Raw genomic sequence first — 14,161 nt, 5'->3', positions numbered from 1 at the left:
CTTTATTGGGATATTTGCTTTATTGCAGTGGTCTGGTACTGAACCTGCAATATCTTTGAGGTATGCCTATACACAAAATATAATACATAATATAAAGTGTTTTTATGTTCCTGTTTAGAAAAACAACCCAGTTTTCCTTCCTATGTAGGAAAAAACCAGCTCTTCCCTATTGTGAGTTTCTTTCTTGTGTGTCTCCTCTCCTTAGTTTGACACAGAACACTTGACTTCTGATATCTCTGGTCACTCAGCGTGTGGAGGTTTTCCCTCACACCAATCAATTCTCTTCACACCAGCTAGATGTCCTAAAATTTAACTCAATTCTAACATTATCTACCTGGAGATGTTGTCAGACCCCAAAGGTTAAGGGCTAGGTCCCACAAGACTGCCCCACACCCTGCTTCAGATGTCAATCGCAAATATTAAAGTAGGTCCCCAGGTTACCCAAAATTTATGTTCAGTCTAGCTACAAATTGGTGGTTCCCATGATCCCCTTTCTGAAGTCTGATTAATTTGCTACAGCCACTCACAGAATTCAGGGAAACACTTAAGTTTACCAGCTTATTAAAGCATATGATAAAGGATAGAAGTGAACATTCAGGTGGAAGAGATGCATAGGGTAAAAAGTATGTGGGAAGGGGTGCAGAGCTTCCATAACCTCTCTGGGTGTGTATTCTCCTTGTATCTCCAACTGTTCACCAACTTGGAAGCTCTCTGAACTCTGTTATTACTGGGATTTTACGGAGGCTTCCTTACGTAGGCAGGATCAATTATTAACTCGTTTCCAAGCCCTCTCCCTTCTCTGGAGGATGCGGGAAGGGGATAAAAACTCCAAGCTTCTAATCATGGCGTGGTCTTTCTGATGACTAAGGGACATCTAGGAGTCTACCCAGAATTGCCTTATTAGAATAACAGAGCTCACAGTGCTCTTATCACTTAGGAATTTACAAGAGTTTTAGGAGCCCTGTGTCAGGGATGGAGCTAAAGACAAACATTAGAACAAGAGATGCTCTTAGTGTTCCTATCACTTGGGAATTTACAAGGGTTTTAGGGGTTCTGTGGCAGAAAATGGGGGTAGAGACCAATACAAATTTTCTATTATCTTGTGGTTCCTATACTTTTTATGACCATGTAAATAATGTAGGTTCATCAAGACATATAATTGCATAAATCAAATTCATAACCATGAAAAATCTTACTTAATTTTATATGACAAGATCACTAACATGGAAAAGAAGTACACTTCATAAGCGTAAATGATACCTATAAACTCCTGTTAGGAAACTGGCCTGCAATCTGTTCTATGGCTTATGGAATCCCGTAATTTAAAGGGAGTAAGTAATGTCAGTCTTTGCAGGTCAGGAACACTGAAATATATGGGGATTTTAAAGTAAGAGAATTTATAGCTCCTTCATGTGAAATTTGATAGAGGAGAGTTGGAAGGTTTTTGGTTCCTCATCTTGTAGAGGAATTAATAAGGGCAATAAAATACTTTTGACACATGATAGTAAATCAAAATTTTTACAAAGGTTTCCAACCAAAAGCTGATTCTAAAGAATTAGAATTATTTTGCTCTAGTTGTAGTAATCATACCACAGAGATCTTTGTGTAATTAATCAATATTATATATTGTATATATTTAATATTATATATTAAATATATGTAAATAAAACTAGCCTTATTTTAAATGAAAGTAATGATACTGAATCAGAAAATTACTAAACAAATTTATGTGATAAAATCTTCACCTTAGAGGTAGAGACAATTACAAAGAGGAACTATGAAAGTAAAACTGACACTTTGGCACAATAGCCATTTTGGGTAAGTTATTTAAATGCCTTTAAGTTTTGCCCCTAATTTTTGCAATGCTGATGTCTGAAGAGATGTCATGTTATGATCTTTGTGAATATGATAATCACGTTAGAAACTTGCTGGGTTTTCTCACCAAGAACAGACAAACTGTATACTTGTTTTTTTTTTTTTCCACTGAGGCATTTTATTTCTGCGTATGTATTACATTCCTAGAAAAAGAATCCAAGGATTTTCCCTCCTGTGTGTTTTCACCTTGCTTCTTCATGGTCCATGATGCCAGCTGAGGTTGTCAGTACAATGAAACCAAACTGACGGGAAGGAAGTAGGTTATTCTGCCATTTTTCTAGATCTCTGAGTTGCACATCAAATCTGGGGCTGATCACTCCACACTGATTTAGCCTGCCTGTGAGGTTCATAACAATTTTCCCAGCTCTGTGATCATCAATGATTTCAAATTCACCAATGTAACCATGCTTCATCATCACAGTTAGAACCCGGACAATGACTTTGGAGCACAGCCTAATAACCTGGCGTTTGCCTCTCTTTTCAGCATTGTTGATGCTCTTGAGAGCATCAGCCAGGACGTTCATGTGCACCATTATGGTGGCATGGAAAGATGGCCGAAAGAGTATACTTGGTATTTTCATGTATGTGTTTCACTGAAATACCTATTATATTTTTTCATATGAAGAGTATTTCTTTTAAAGCCCAGATTCGCTTGCAAAACTTTTTTGAAATTACGCATTTTTCATTTTCTTTGCTCTAGTGTTCCTTAGACAAAGATAAGCTTCATTAAACTTATTTTGGTATTTTTGTTGGCTGATTATAGAAATGACTCAGAATAAGTTCTAAATGCTAATAGATTAGCTAGACACTGTTCATAGTAAATGGCAGAGAAACAACTTGGGGACAAACCTACAGATTAAAAATTGTACTTAAAAGTTTAAGTCACATTGGTGACAAAAGCAGTTTCCACAGTGTAGCTGGAATTCAAAAAGCAAATGAAAGCCTTTCTTTGAATCCTGTACTATATTTTCAGTGAATACAGTCACTAAAATTTTGAACAGCATTCTACAATCTGTTACATTAGCTAAAAGACAATATTACTAAAACATTAAAACACAAAACAAAGTCAAGCAGAGTAGACTTTTCATCAAAGACAAAATGGGCAATGGGAAATCAACTGCAAATTCCTAAATATAAACATTGGCGAGCTAAGAAATCAAAAGTAGTATCTGTCATAATACTATTCATTCACAAATTTAGCTACTCATGTTCATAGTCATTCTGATATGAAAACTATGAACTAATCACTCAGATATGAGAACTATGAAGTAAAAGGCAATAAATGCTATGCTATGCTATAGGAATTGCTGGTAAGAAAAAAATTAGTTGGATTTACAGGTGACTTTTAAGAAATAAAGAATTGTTCTTATAAAATTCTTTCATCCAGAATCAGGAAGAATAGAAAATTTGCATGGTATGTATCACAAAATCAGAGTACAGGTTAATTTGGGTATGTCTCATTTTAGTCAAACATTATTTACATATTTACATACTAACTTGCAATAAAATTGGTACAAACAGGACATTTAGGCTGACCTTGTGCTTTCCTTGACCTAACCCTGAATCAGCCATTTCTCCAAGGAGCTTTATTTAGTTCCTCTGAGTGGAAAATGGTATTGAGAAACCAAACTCTATACACTGAGTATGCTCATGACTTGTGGGATATCCCTGCTTTTAGGCTCTTTCAGGAAGCTAACAGAGCTGGAGAAAAAAGGGAATTTCATATGGTTCAATGATAAATAAATAATGTATGTATGGATTCTGCTTCAAGATGGAGATGAAGGAGGATCCTGCTATTGTGGAAAACAGTACGGAGATTCCTCAAAAGACTAAAAATAGACTTACCATATGACCCAGCAATCCCACTCCTGGAGGGAACTCTAACTGGAAAAGATACATGCACCCTAATGTTCACAGCAGCACTATTTACAATAGCCCTGACATGGAAGCAACCTAAATGTCCATCGACAGATGACTAGATAAAGAAGCTGTGGTATATTTATACAATGGAATACTACTCAGTCATAAAAATGAATAAAATAATGCCATTTGCAGTAACATGAATGGATCTGGAGATCATCATTCTAAGTGAAGTAAGCCAAAAGAGAAAGAAAAATACCTTGGCACAACATTGTAAAATGACTACAACTCAATAAAAAAAGTTAAAAAAAAAAAAAGAAAAATACCATAAGATATCACCTACATGTAGAATCTAAAAAAAAAAAAAAGAGGACACTAATGAACTCATCTACAAAACAGAAACAGATTTGGAGACACAGTAAACAATCTTATGGTTACCAGGGGGGAAGAGGGTAGGAAGGGATAAATTGGGAGTTTGCAAATATTAACTACTATATATAAAGATAGATAAAACACACATTTCTTTTGTATAGCCCAAGGAATTATATTCAATATCTTATAGTAATCTATAATGAAAAAGAATATGAAAACAAGTATTTTTTTAATGATACAAAGATACTTTTATTTTAAACACTCAATGGTTTATCAAAAGCCTCATAATATCTGCTTTGATCCTAGATTAAAAGAAAAAATAAAATTGCTATAGACAATTTTAGGACAATATGGAAAATATAAGTATGGGTTGTATATTAAATGATATTACTGATGAACTGCTTATTCTCTTAGACATGAAAATGGTATTGTGCTTAGGTAGGAGAGTATCCTAGTTCTTAGGTGATAATTACTAAACTGCATAGGGGTGAATTCCTGCAACTTTCAAATTTTTCACGTGTGTGTGTGTGTGTGTATAGGAAGACATAAAGCAAATGTGGCAAAATGTTGCTAAATTTAGGTAGGGTATATGAGTGTTCGTTTTGCCGCAGATTTGAGTACTTAAAAAAAAAACAGTTTAAACTGAGAAGGTAGTGCCATTGCATATAAGATTAACTGATCTGAGCCTTAAGGGAGGTGAATTAGGTAATTTCTAAGATATGTTCAGGTTGGAAAATGCTAATATTGTGTTCTTGCTCAGAAAAAGTGACTACACATCTATTACCAAAGTTGTTTTTAAAAAGTATTACTTCACTTCCCAAATTTCTAGTTTATAAATAGAAATACTATCATTACTATAGTAATGATATTGTTTGTAATTTCTACACTTTAAAACATTAATTCCCAATTTCCATCAAAAAATTGTATTTTCCTATCTCTTTCTTGAATTCTGATAGTATTTATAGTTTGAGACATACACTCCCTAAGGGAGGGACTAGAAATCTTTATTTTTAAAAAGATCCCCAGGTAGTCCTTACACTGACTTTGAGAAAACATTAGATAGCGTAATATCTAAGGATAGTTTAAAATTCAGTCTTTTTTCTCTAACAACTAAAACTTCTTGGGGAGAAAGGTCTTGTGAGGTGCCTAGAACAAAGTTCAGCAACTCTGCAATATGGAGTAAGTTCTTATTAAATTGGCTTTCTAAAATTTATGAAACTTTTCTTTTTAGTGACTATTTTATTTTGTTTTAGGGGTTAGTTAAGGAGCAGTAAAAACTGAACTAGGTGGCAAAGAGATATTTCACAGGCTCTAATAAATTCCTTTTTGTTTTACAATGTCCCATTCAGAAATTCCTTCTATGATGATAATGCTGTCTCAATAAACTCCCATCTATTAACACCAAAAAATCATGGCTTCTAAGTTAGACTATATCATTCTCTAGTTTAAGTAACAGATTTGAGGAATATTTCTCAAGCTGAGGTAATAGATTTCCTACAAAGTTGGGATATACATTTTAAAAATTAGTCATTTTTCAAATTATGATAAAATACACATAAAATTTCCCACTTTAACAAATCTTAAGTGTGCAGTTCAGCAGCATTAAGCACATTTACACTGTTGTACAACCATCAACGTCATCCATCTACAGAATACTTCATATTGTAACACTGAAACTCTGTACCCATGAAACAGTAACTGCCACCAGCTCCTTGCAACCACCACTCTTCATTCTATCTCCATGCACTTGACTACTCTAGGTACCTCTTATAAGTAGAATTGAATAGTATTTGTCTTTTTGTGACTGGCTCATTTCATTTAGCTTAACATTTTCAAGGTTCATCCACATTGTAGGAGGTGTCCAAATTTCCTTCTTTTTAAAGGCAGAATAATATTCCATTGTATGAATGGGGATATAATTTTCTAGTACCTTAAATCCTGTTACTTACTGAAGTATATTAAATCTTGTTACCTATTAAGCCCATCAGGCCTGTCTGAAAGAACAGTCAAGTCAGAAATAGTAATTTTAATGAAGCAACTTTATTATCACTAGAGGGAGCTAGAGAAACACAGCTGTTGCCTATTCAATGCCAGCTACAAATACCTTTCTTAGCCATAAAACTGGACATACCCAAGCTTCTATTAAAAAATAGAACAAAATGTAAATGTGGTTATGGACTCCCTCTCAACGCTTCTCCATTCCCAAGTGACAGACTGAGTTTTCATAAATCATGATTTATAATTCCTGAGAATATACACAGGTGATGGCCTGATAGGTCCTACTCCACATTATGAACCAAATCACATGTGGAGAGTTCTTTAATCATCTCTGTTAATGAAATCTTTAATTATTATTATTAAAAATGGTTTTTAATTTTTTTTCTAGGAAAAAAGAGGCAAGAGGCCCTTATAGATTCATCATGGGTGACTGCAGAGAAAGGAGTATAGAAAAAAGGATTTAAAAGACAAATGCATGAAAAATAATTATAAATATATGTTTTAGGGCATAAAATGAATACAGATGTAACCTGTAACATCAATAACATAAAAGGAAGGTATGGAGCTTTACAGAAATAGTATTTTTGCATGTGACTGAAGTTAGATTGGTATCAATTCGAATTATAGTTATATCTTTGGGAAGTTATATGTAATCTCCATAGTAACCACAGATAAAACAGTTGTAGAATATACACAAAAGGGAGTGAGAAGGGAAGCAAAACAGGTAACTACAGGATCAACTAAGTACAAAAGGTGGCAGTAATGGAGAAAATGAGGGACAAACAGCTATGACATACGGAAAATAAAATGACAAGTCTAAGCCGTTCCTTATTGGTAATTACTTTAAAAGTAAATGAATGAGACTCTATAATCAAAAGGTAGAGAGCAGCAAAATGGATAGAAAACATGATCTAATTATGTAAATTCCGACTACTAGAGACTTGTTTTTAGATCCAAAGATATAAACAGGTTGAAAGTGAAAGGATAGGGTGTTCTCCTTATTACTGCAAATAATAATTCCTTCCTTCTCTTTCTCACAAAAAGAAAGAAAGAAAGATAAGAAAGTGAAAGGATGGAAAAAGATATTCCATACAAATAGTAACTGAGAGAGATAGGAAGGCTATATACTAGTATCAGACAATAGAGACTTCAAGTAAAAAACTGCTACAAGAGACAAAGAAAAACATTAAATACTGACAAAAGAGTCCATTCATCAAGAAGCTATAACGATTATAAAAAAGTATTCACCAAACATCAGAGGACCCAAAATGTATGAAGACATTTGACAGAACTGACAGAATTGAAGGGAGAAATAGACAACTGTACAATAATAGTTGGGAGACTTCAATTTACCAATTTCAATAATGGTTAGAACAACTACACAGAAAATCAATAAGGATTAGAATAACATTAAAAAACCAATCAGATCTAACAGAAATAGATATACATACAATGGAATATTATTCAGCCATAAAAAGGAATGAAGTTCTGATACATGTTACAACACGAATGAACATTAAAGACTTATGTTAAATAAAATAATCCAGACAAAAAAGCACAAATATTTTATGATTCCACTTACACGGGGTACCTAGAAGAGGCAAATTATAGAGACTGAAAGTACATTAGACATTATTAGGGACTGGAGGGTAGGGGAGTGGGGAGTTTTTGCTTAATTATTACAGAGTTTCTGTTTAGGGTAATGAAAAATTTTTAGAAATAATGGTAATTGTTGTGAATTGTTATGAACACACTAGAAATAGTTTGTTGTTGTGTGGTGGGAATATTGTGAATATAACTGATATCACTGAAGTATAAACTTAAAAATGATTAAAATGGCAAATTTTGTTATAGGTATTTTATAATTAAAAAAATAAAATGTAATACCAGACTTATATGCTTGAAATGGGTTAATTGTATGATATGTGAATTACATCTCATTAAAATTTTATTAAAAAAAGAGGATAGGATACATCCTCTAGGAAATGGGTAAAAACTCTTTGGGAGAATGAGGTGCAGAAAAAACAACTATGATTTATTACTGAGTGCCTATTAGATGCCAATCATTTTACATATACCATCACACTTAGGTGGCAGTGGATGAAAAACTAGAATTCATATTTTAGAAATAAAACAATTCAGTTTGAGATGATAAAAAAGTTCTGTAGGTGAACAGTGGTGATGTGTGCATAACATGGTAACATACTTAATGCTATTGAATAGTGCACTTAAAATGATTAAAGTGGCAAATTTTATCCCATGTATATTTAACTGCAATATATTAATTAATTAAAAATTTAAAACATTAAGCTACTTTTGCTTTAAAAACTTTCCTTGGGACATTGGTCTTGGCAATGATTTTTTGGATTTGACACCAAACGCAAAGGCAAGAAAAGCAAAGATAAACTAAAAAGCTTTTGCACAGCAAAGGCAACCATGAGCAAAATGAAAAGGCAATCTACTTAATGGTAGAAAATATTTTGCAAATTATATCTGATAAAGGGTTAGTATCCAAAATAACTCATACAACTCAATAGCAAAAAGACAAACAATCTGATTAAAAAAATGGGCAGATGACCTTAACAGTTTCCCAAAGACATACAGAAGGCCAACAGGTACATGAATCTATGTTCAATACTACTAATCATCAAGGCAATTCAAAACAAAACCACAATGCACTATCACCTCACATCTGTTAGAATGGCTATTAACAAAAAGACAAGACATAACAAGTGTTGGTGAGAATGCAGAGGAAAGAAAACCTCTGAGGACAGATGGCAGGAGTGTAAACTGGTGCAGCCACTACGGAAAGCAGTATGGAGGTTTTTCAAAAAATTGAAAACAGAACTACCACATGATCTAACAATTCCACTTCTGGGTATTTGTCTTAAGAAAAAGAAAACACTACCTTGAAAAAATATCTGTACCCTTATGTTTACTGTGGTGTTATTTACAATAGCCAAGATAGGGAAACAACTTAAGTGTCCACTGACAGATGAATGGATAAAGAAAATGTGATATATATGTATATACACAAACACACATACACAACAGAATATTATTCAGCCATAAAAAAGAATGAAATCCTGCCATTTGTGACAATACAGATGGACCTTGAGGGCATTATGGTAAGAGAAATAACTCAGACAGAAAAAGACAAGTATCATATGATCTCGCTTATATATGGAATATAAAACAAACGAACAACAAAAAAAACCCCAAACCAAGCTCATAGACACAGACAACTGTATCTATGTTTGCCAGAAGTGGGAAATGGAATGTGAAATGGGTGAAGGGAATCCAAAGGTACAAACTCCAATTATGAAATATTTTAAAAACCTGTAATAGTTTATATAAAAATGAATAACCTTGCAATTTCTTAGTACCATTTTGTGACTCAAAAACAAATTCCTACAGCATAGAGGATTTTTAGAGCAGTGAAACTATTCTCTGGTACTATAGTAGTAGACACATGTCATTATACATTTATCAAAATCTGTAGAATGTACAATACCAAAAGTGAACCCTAATGCCTGCTATGAACTTTGGGTGATAATGTGTCAATACAGGTTCATTGATTGTAATAAATGTACCACTGTGGTACAGGATGGCCATAGTATGGGAGGTTGTGCATGCATAAGGGCAGAAGGTATATGCAAACTCTCTATACCTTCCAACAATTTTGTCATGAACCTAAAACTACTCTAAATAATCATTTATTAATTTAAAAAACAAAACAAACAGAAACCCCTCCAAATTGCTACCAACAAAAAACAGCAAGCCCACAAAAATATATTGGCTTCACACCTTGTAAGAATGCACACCTGTATTATTTGATCAATGTTTTAAAAAATATTCTAAAACAAACCATTTTCTTCCTATTTCTATGAGGTAAAGGAGCTAGTTCCAATATAAACAAGGTCCATTTTAGAGTGAAAGACTTTTGTCTGACAGGGGCATTTTTAAACACTGATGTGGCTCATAATACTGGTCTTTTGATGCAGTTTATTGTTAATTTCCCATTTTAAAAAATTTAATCCAGAAAAATTAGCAAAAAGAAAAATAAAACTTGAATTTTATTTTTTAGCAGAAAATTTGATAGATGTATATTTCTGATTTCTCTATTCAGCAAAAACATTGCTTTAAAATTGTAACTGTATTTATTAGATCTTCCCCAAATGCATTTTCATTTTCTCATTTGTGGTAACAGAACGCTAATTTTTTTTCAGATTGTCATCTGAAATAATGACCTTTATTTCCCAGCCTTATCTGTGGCTGAAGTGTGGTTACATGACTTCTGGTCAATAGCTATAAGTGAGGTTTTTGAAGTTTCCTTTCATAGTTAGATTGGCTGCTATAACAAATTACCACTCACAGTGTGGTTTAAACAACAAACTTATTTCTCACTGTTCCAGAGGCTGGGAAGTTCAAGATCAGGGCTAGGTTCTGGTGAGAGCCCTCTTCCTGGCTTACAGATACTATCTTCTTGTATCCTCACATGGTAGAGAAAGAAATCATCTCTCTCTGTGTCTCTTCTTATAACAGTGTTAATTTCATTCAGGAGGGCTCCACCCACATGGCCTAATTACTTCCCAAAGGCCCCATCTCCAAGTATCATCTGCAGATTAGGGTTTCAATATATGAAATTCGAGGGGAACACACTCAGATCACAGTGTTTCCTTACAAAGAAGGGGCATGCTTTTAACTTCCTTTCCTCTTTTCTACTCTCTGTAATGAAGACCTTATGGCTGGACCCCAGCAGTTATGTTGTAAGAATAGATAACCAGAGGAACACAAGCTTAGTGATGAAATGGAAGAGCAGGAAAAAAAGGAGTCTAGGTCTCTGAAGACACTGTGAAGACACCATATTAACCTTGAGCTGTGTACTTCACATTTTTTAAATTAAAAGAAAATAAATGTTTATCTTTAAAAAGTCTTGGTTATTTGACAGGATTTCCTATTATTGGCAGCTGAAACTAAGCTTAACTAACAAAACATTTTCATGACGAAAGAAACAAAAATAGAGTGCAAAGAATTTATGTGGTACCTACCTCAGTGGCAAATCAATGAAAAATCTCAGTGCAAAATAAAGTCTGGTTTTTATGATGATCACTTTAACCACACCAAGTGAGATGCAACTCTAAAATGTAACTTCTTAATGTAATTTCTTTCAATTTCATTCTTGTCTTGCCCAAATTCAGACCCTCATAACCTTTTGATGGATACTGTTTTGATGGATACTGAGTTTTGAGTTTCTGCCATTAGTAACTCCCCCATTCAATTCATTTTCCATTCTGTTGCCACAGTTATTATCTTCTTTATTTTTTTCACACTTATCACCTTAAAACACAAAAATGTACTTTTCACTTTTTTCTAAAATTTCCTATGGCTTAGTGGGATAAATATCTTAGAGTCAGTAAAGTACATAGTCTTGTGGTCCCTATCACACAATGCTCATTTTCCACACCACCACTACATTTCAGAAACACTGAACTTTTCAATTGTTCTAATATATGAAAAATCTTTGCATCCTAGTATGTGCCTTGGTACATACTAGTCTCTAACTGGAATGCCCTTCTCCATCTTGCAAATTACTACTGGACCTCCAAAACCTAACTCAAGTATATTCTGTGAGCTCAATGATATAGTTAGTTGGTATCTCTTTGGGGCTTTAAAAATTCTCAATTAGAGTACTTATTAAGCTGGACTTTCACAAGGGAATATTAAGTTCTTAAAAGTAAAGCATATTTTACTCATCTGGTAAAGTGCTTGGAACACAGAAAGCATTTAACAAATGAGGAATGAATATAGAAAATCATCAAGACTATTTTAGATATACATATAGTGCCTTTTATTTTTAATTAACAAAAAAGGCACCATTAGAATGAAACTATAGAAATGTAATGTAGAAAGGCAGAGAGAAGATGAAGATCAGGGGAAATAATTATCCCCAAACAATGTATCGTGAGTACGGTGAACACTGAGGTATTTGTGATGAGATTTGTATTTGTGTATATTACATTTATATTGGGTTTCTTTTTTTGATAGTTACAGTATTACTTAAAACATGGAAGAATAACGGTCTTTAAAGGATGTCAGCTGATAAGTACCACTACTTACTCTGTAGTTTTGTAAACATCAGAATACAGCCCTGCTTTCTGATACTTCTTCTTTGGGGGACGTGGGGCCTTCTTTTCTCTTGGGATGAGAGAAAGCACAGGCTGCAAGGTACTTTCAGGTTCGGGAGGTTTGGCTGGGGTTTCAGGAGGACTGGGTATCTCAACTGCTGCTTCAGTAAAGCTAGAAAGAGAAGTTTAAAGATAATTTTATGGTGAAAAAATTTTTTTCCTACAAATGATTATCTGTTTAAAAAAAACATCACAGCAATTAAAAAAAAAAAAAAGAGATAAGGGGACTTCCTCATCTGGTCAAGATACCTGACTTGTCCTCCTGACAGAAACTATTAGAAACAGAGCAAACAACTATAAACCTGGAGAAATTTTATGAAACAATTATCAGACGTTGGACAACAATTAGTTCAGCACTGTGAGCCCTGAGAAAACTGGGGGGGGGGGCGGGGAGAAAGAAATGATATCTGTAAGCACTCTGCCTTTATAAGAAGGGCTAGAGTAGAGGAAGTAGAACCAAAGCAGAGAATGGCCAACTTAATGAGTTGAAAAGAGAGATGAGAGTATGGAGAGGTTGACATAGCTAGGATCTGTGAGGCAGAGTGCTAGAGTGGAGAAAGCTATGGAGAAAAGTAACTCTAGAAATCTGTGTACAGGTCTCCTTTAGTATTTTGCTAAATACTAAGTTTGTGTATATGCTGGGTAAAATTCCATAAGCCTAGACAAAGAATCACCAGAGTATTATAACCCAAACAATTTCCAGAGCTCGCACACGATGGTATATATTTGCATTTCACTAGGGAGGAAAAAAGACATTGCCCAACACTGGGGCATTCAATAATGTTCCCAGAGGGTAATATCCATTTCCATAGTTTTTAGTTATCTCTGGAATAAAAGCCAGTCCTAATAGAGGTTAAAACTTATCTCCAAAAGAATCCAAGCTGATCCAGAAGTAACTAAACAGCCTAACAAAATAAAATCAAACACATAGAAAAGAACAAAAAACAGACACAGAATAATGTGACATTTACAATACTGCAAAATTCACAATGAAATAAAAAAGAGTGATGGTCAAAATTTTTCCAAATTTGATAAAAAGTATGAATTCAAAGTTCCAGGAAGCTAAAGAAACCATAAGCAATATAAATTCAAATAAAACAAGTATGGTATATCATAATAAACTTGCTGAAAACTAATGATGAAGAAAATAAAAGGAGCCAGAGAAAAAATACACAATCTATATAAGTGTACAAAAATAAGAATAAATGCAGATTTCATGTCGGAAACAATACAATCTAGAAAGTAATGAAAAGACATCCATTAAGTGCTTAAGGAGGAGGGGTGGGGGTAGAGCCTGTCAAAAGAGAATTCTAAATCAATCAGAGATAACTTAAAAAATTAAGGTGATTCCAGTTTCAGGCAAAGATCTAATCAATACTCCTACCTATCTTCCCATTAAGTACAGCTAAAAGTACCCTGGAAATTATATATAAAATAAACATATGCAAACAGATCGGCTAGGCACCTTGGAACCCAAGCAATGATATATAAAGTAATTTCCTAGATTTTTTTTTTCCTCACACTTAACGGTGAAAGACTGAATACAGTTTCTCTAATACCAAGGACAAGACAAATATCTGCTTTTGTCACTTAAATTCAACATCAGAGCAAAGGTCCTAGCCAGTGCAAAAGGGCAATAAGAAAAAAAATCGAGAAGTTTAAGGCCTCCAATTTTCTTCTTTTTTAGAAGACTATTTTGGCTATTTGGGATCCCTTGAGGTTCTTTGTAAATTTTAGGATGGATTTTACTATTTCTGCAAAAAATATTATTGGAATTTTGATAGGGATTGCACTGAATATGTAAATCGCTTTGGGTAGTACTGATATCTTAACAATATTAAGTTTTCCAATCCATGAACACAGGCTTT

At 33.8% G+C, this 14,161-nt stretch overlaps 1 protein-coding gene and 1 long non-coding RNA gene across 5 annotated transcripts in view; one reads left to right on the top strand and one right to left on the bottom strand.

Moving 5' to 3' along the window:
* The window catches only part of ASH1L (ASH1 like histone lysine methyltransferase), a 150,638-nt gene that overhangs the window by 51,071 nt on the left and 85,406 nt on the right, over nt 1-14,161 (bottom strand). For 3 of the 4 annotated variants that reach the window (XM_015248173.3, XM_006214636.4, XM_072946404.1), the window contains exon 6: nt 12,226-12,405. The exons of the other annotated variant lie outside the window; for it this stretch is intronic. In XM_015248173.3, the coding sequence (XP_015103659.1) occupies nt 12,226-12,405 (180 nt within the window). The remainder of the gene's footprint in view (nt 1-12,225; nt 12,406-14,161) is intronic. 4 annotated transcript variants of the gene reach the window in all.
* Nucleotides 1-14,161, top strand: part of LOC140688081 (uncharacterized) — a 48,041-nt gene that overhangs the window by 5,339 nt on the left and 28,541 nt on the right. The gene's annotated exons all lie outside the window — the stretch shown is intronic.

This window comes from Vicugna pacos, chromosome 21, assembly GCF_048564905.1.
Source record: "Vicugna pacos chromosome 21, VicPac4, whole genome shotgun sequence".
In the NCBI taxonomy this organism is placed as follows: Eukaryota; Metazoa; Chordata; class Mammalia; order Artiodactyla; family Camelidae; genus Vicugna; species Vicugna pacos.
This window is presented reverse-complemented; position numbering and strand designations above follow the sequence as displayed.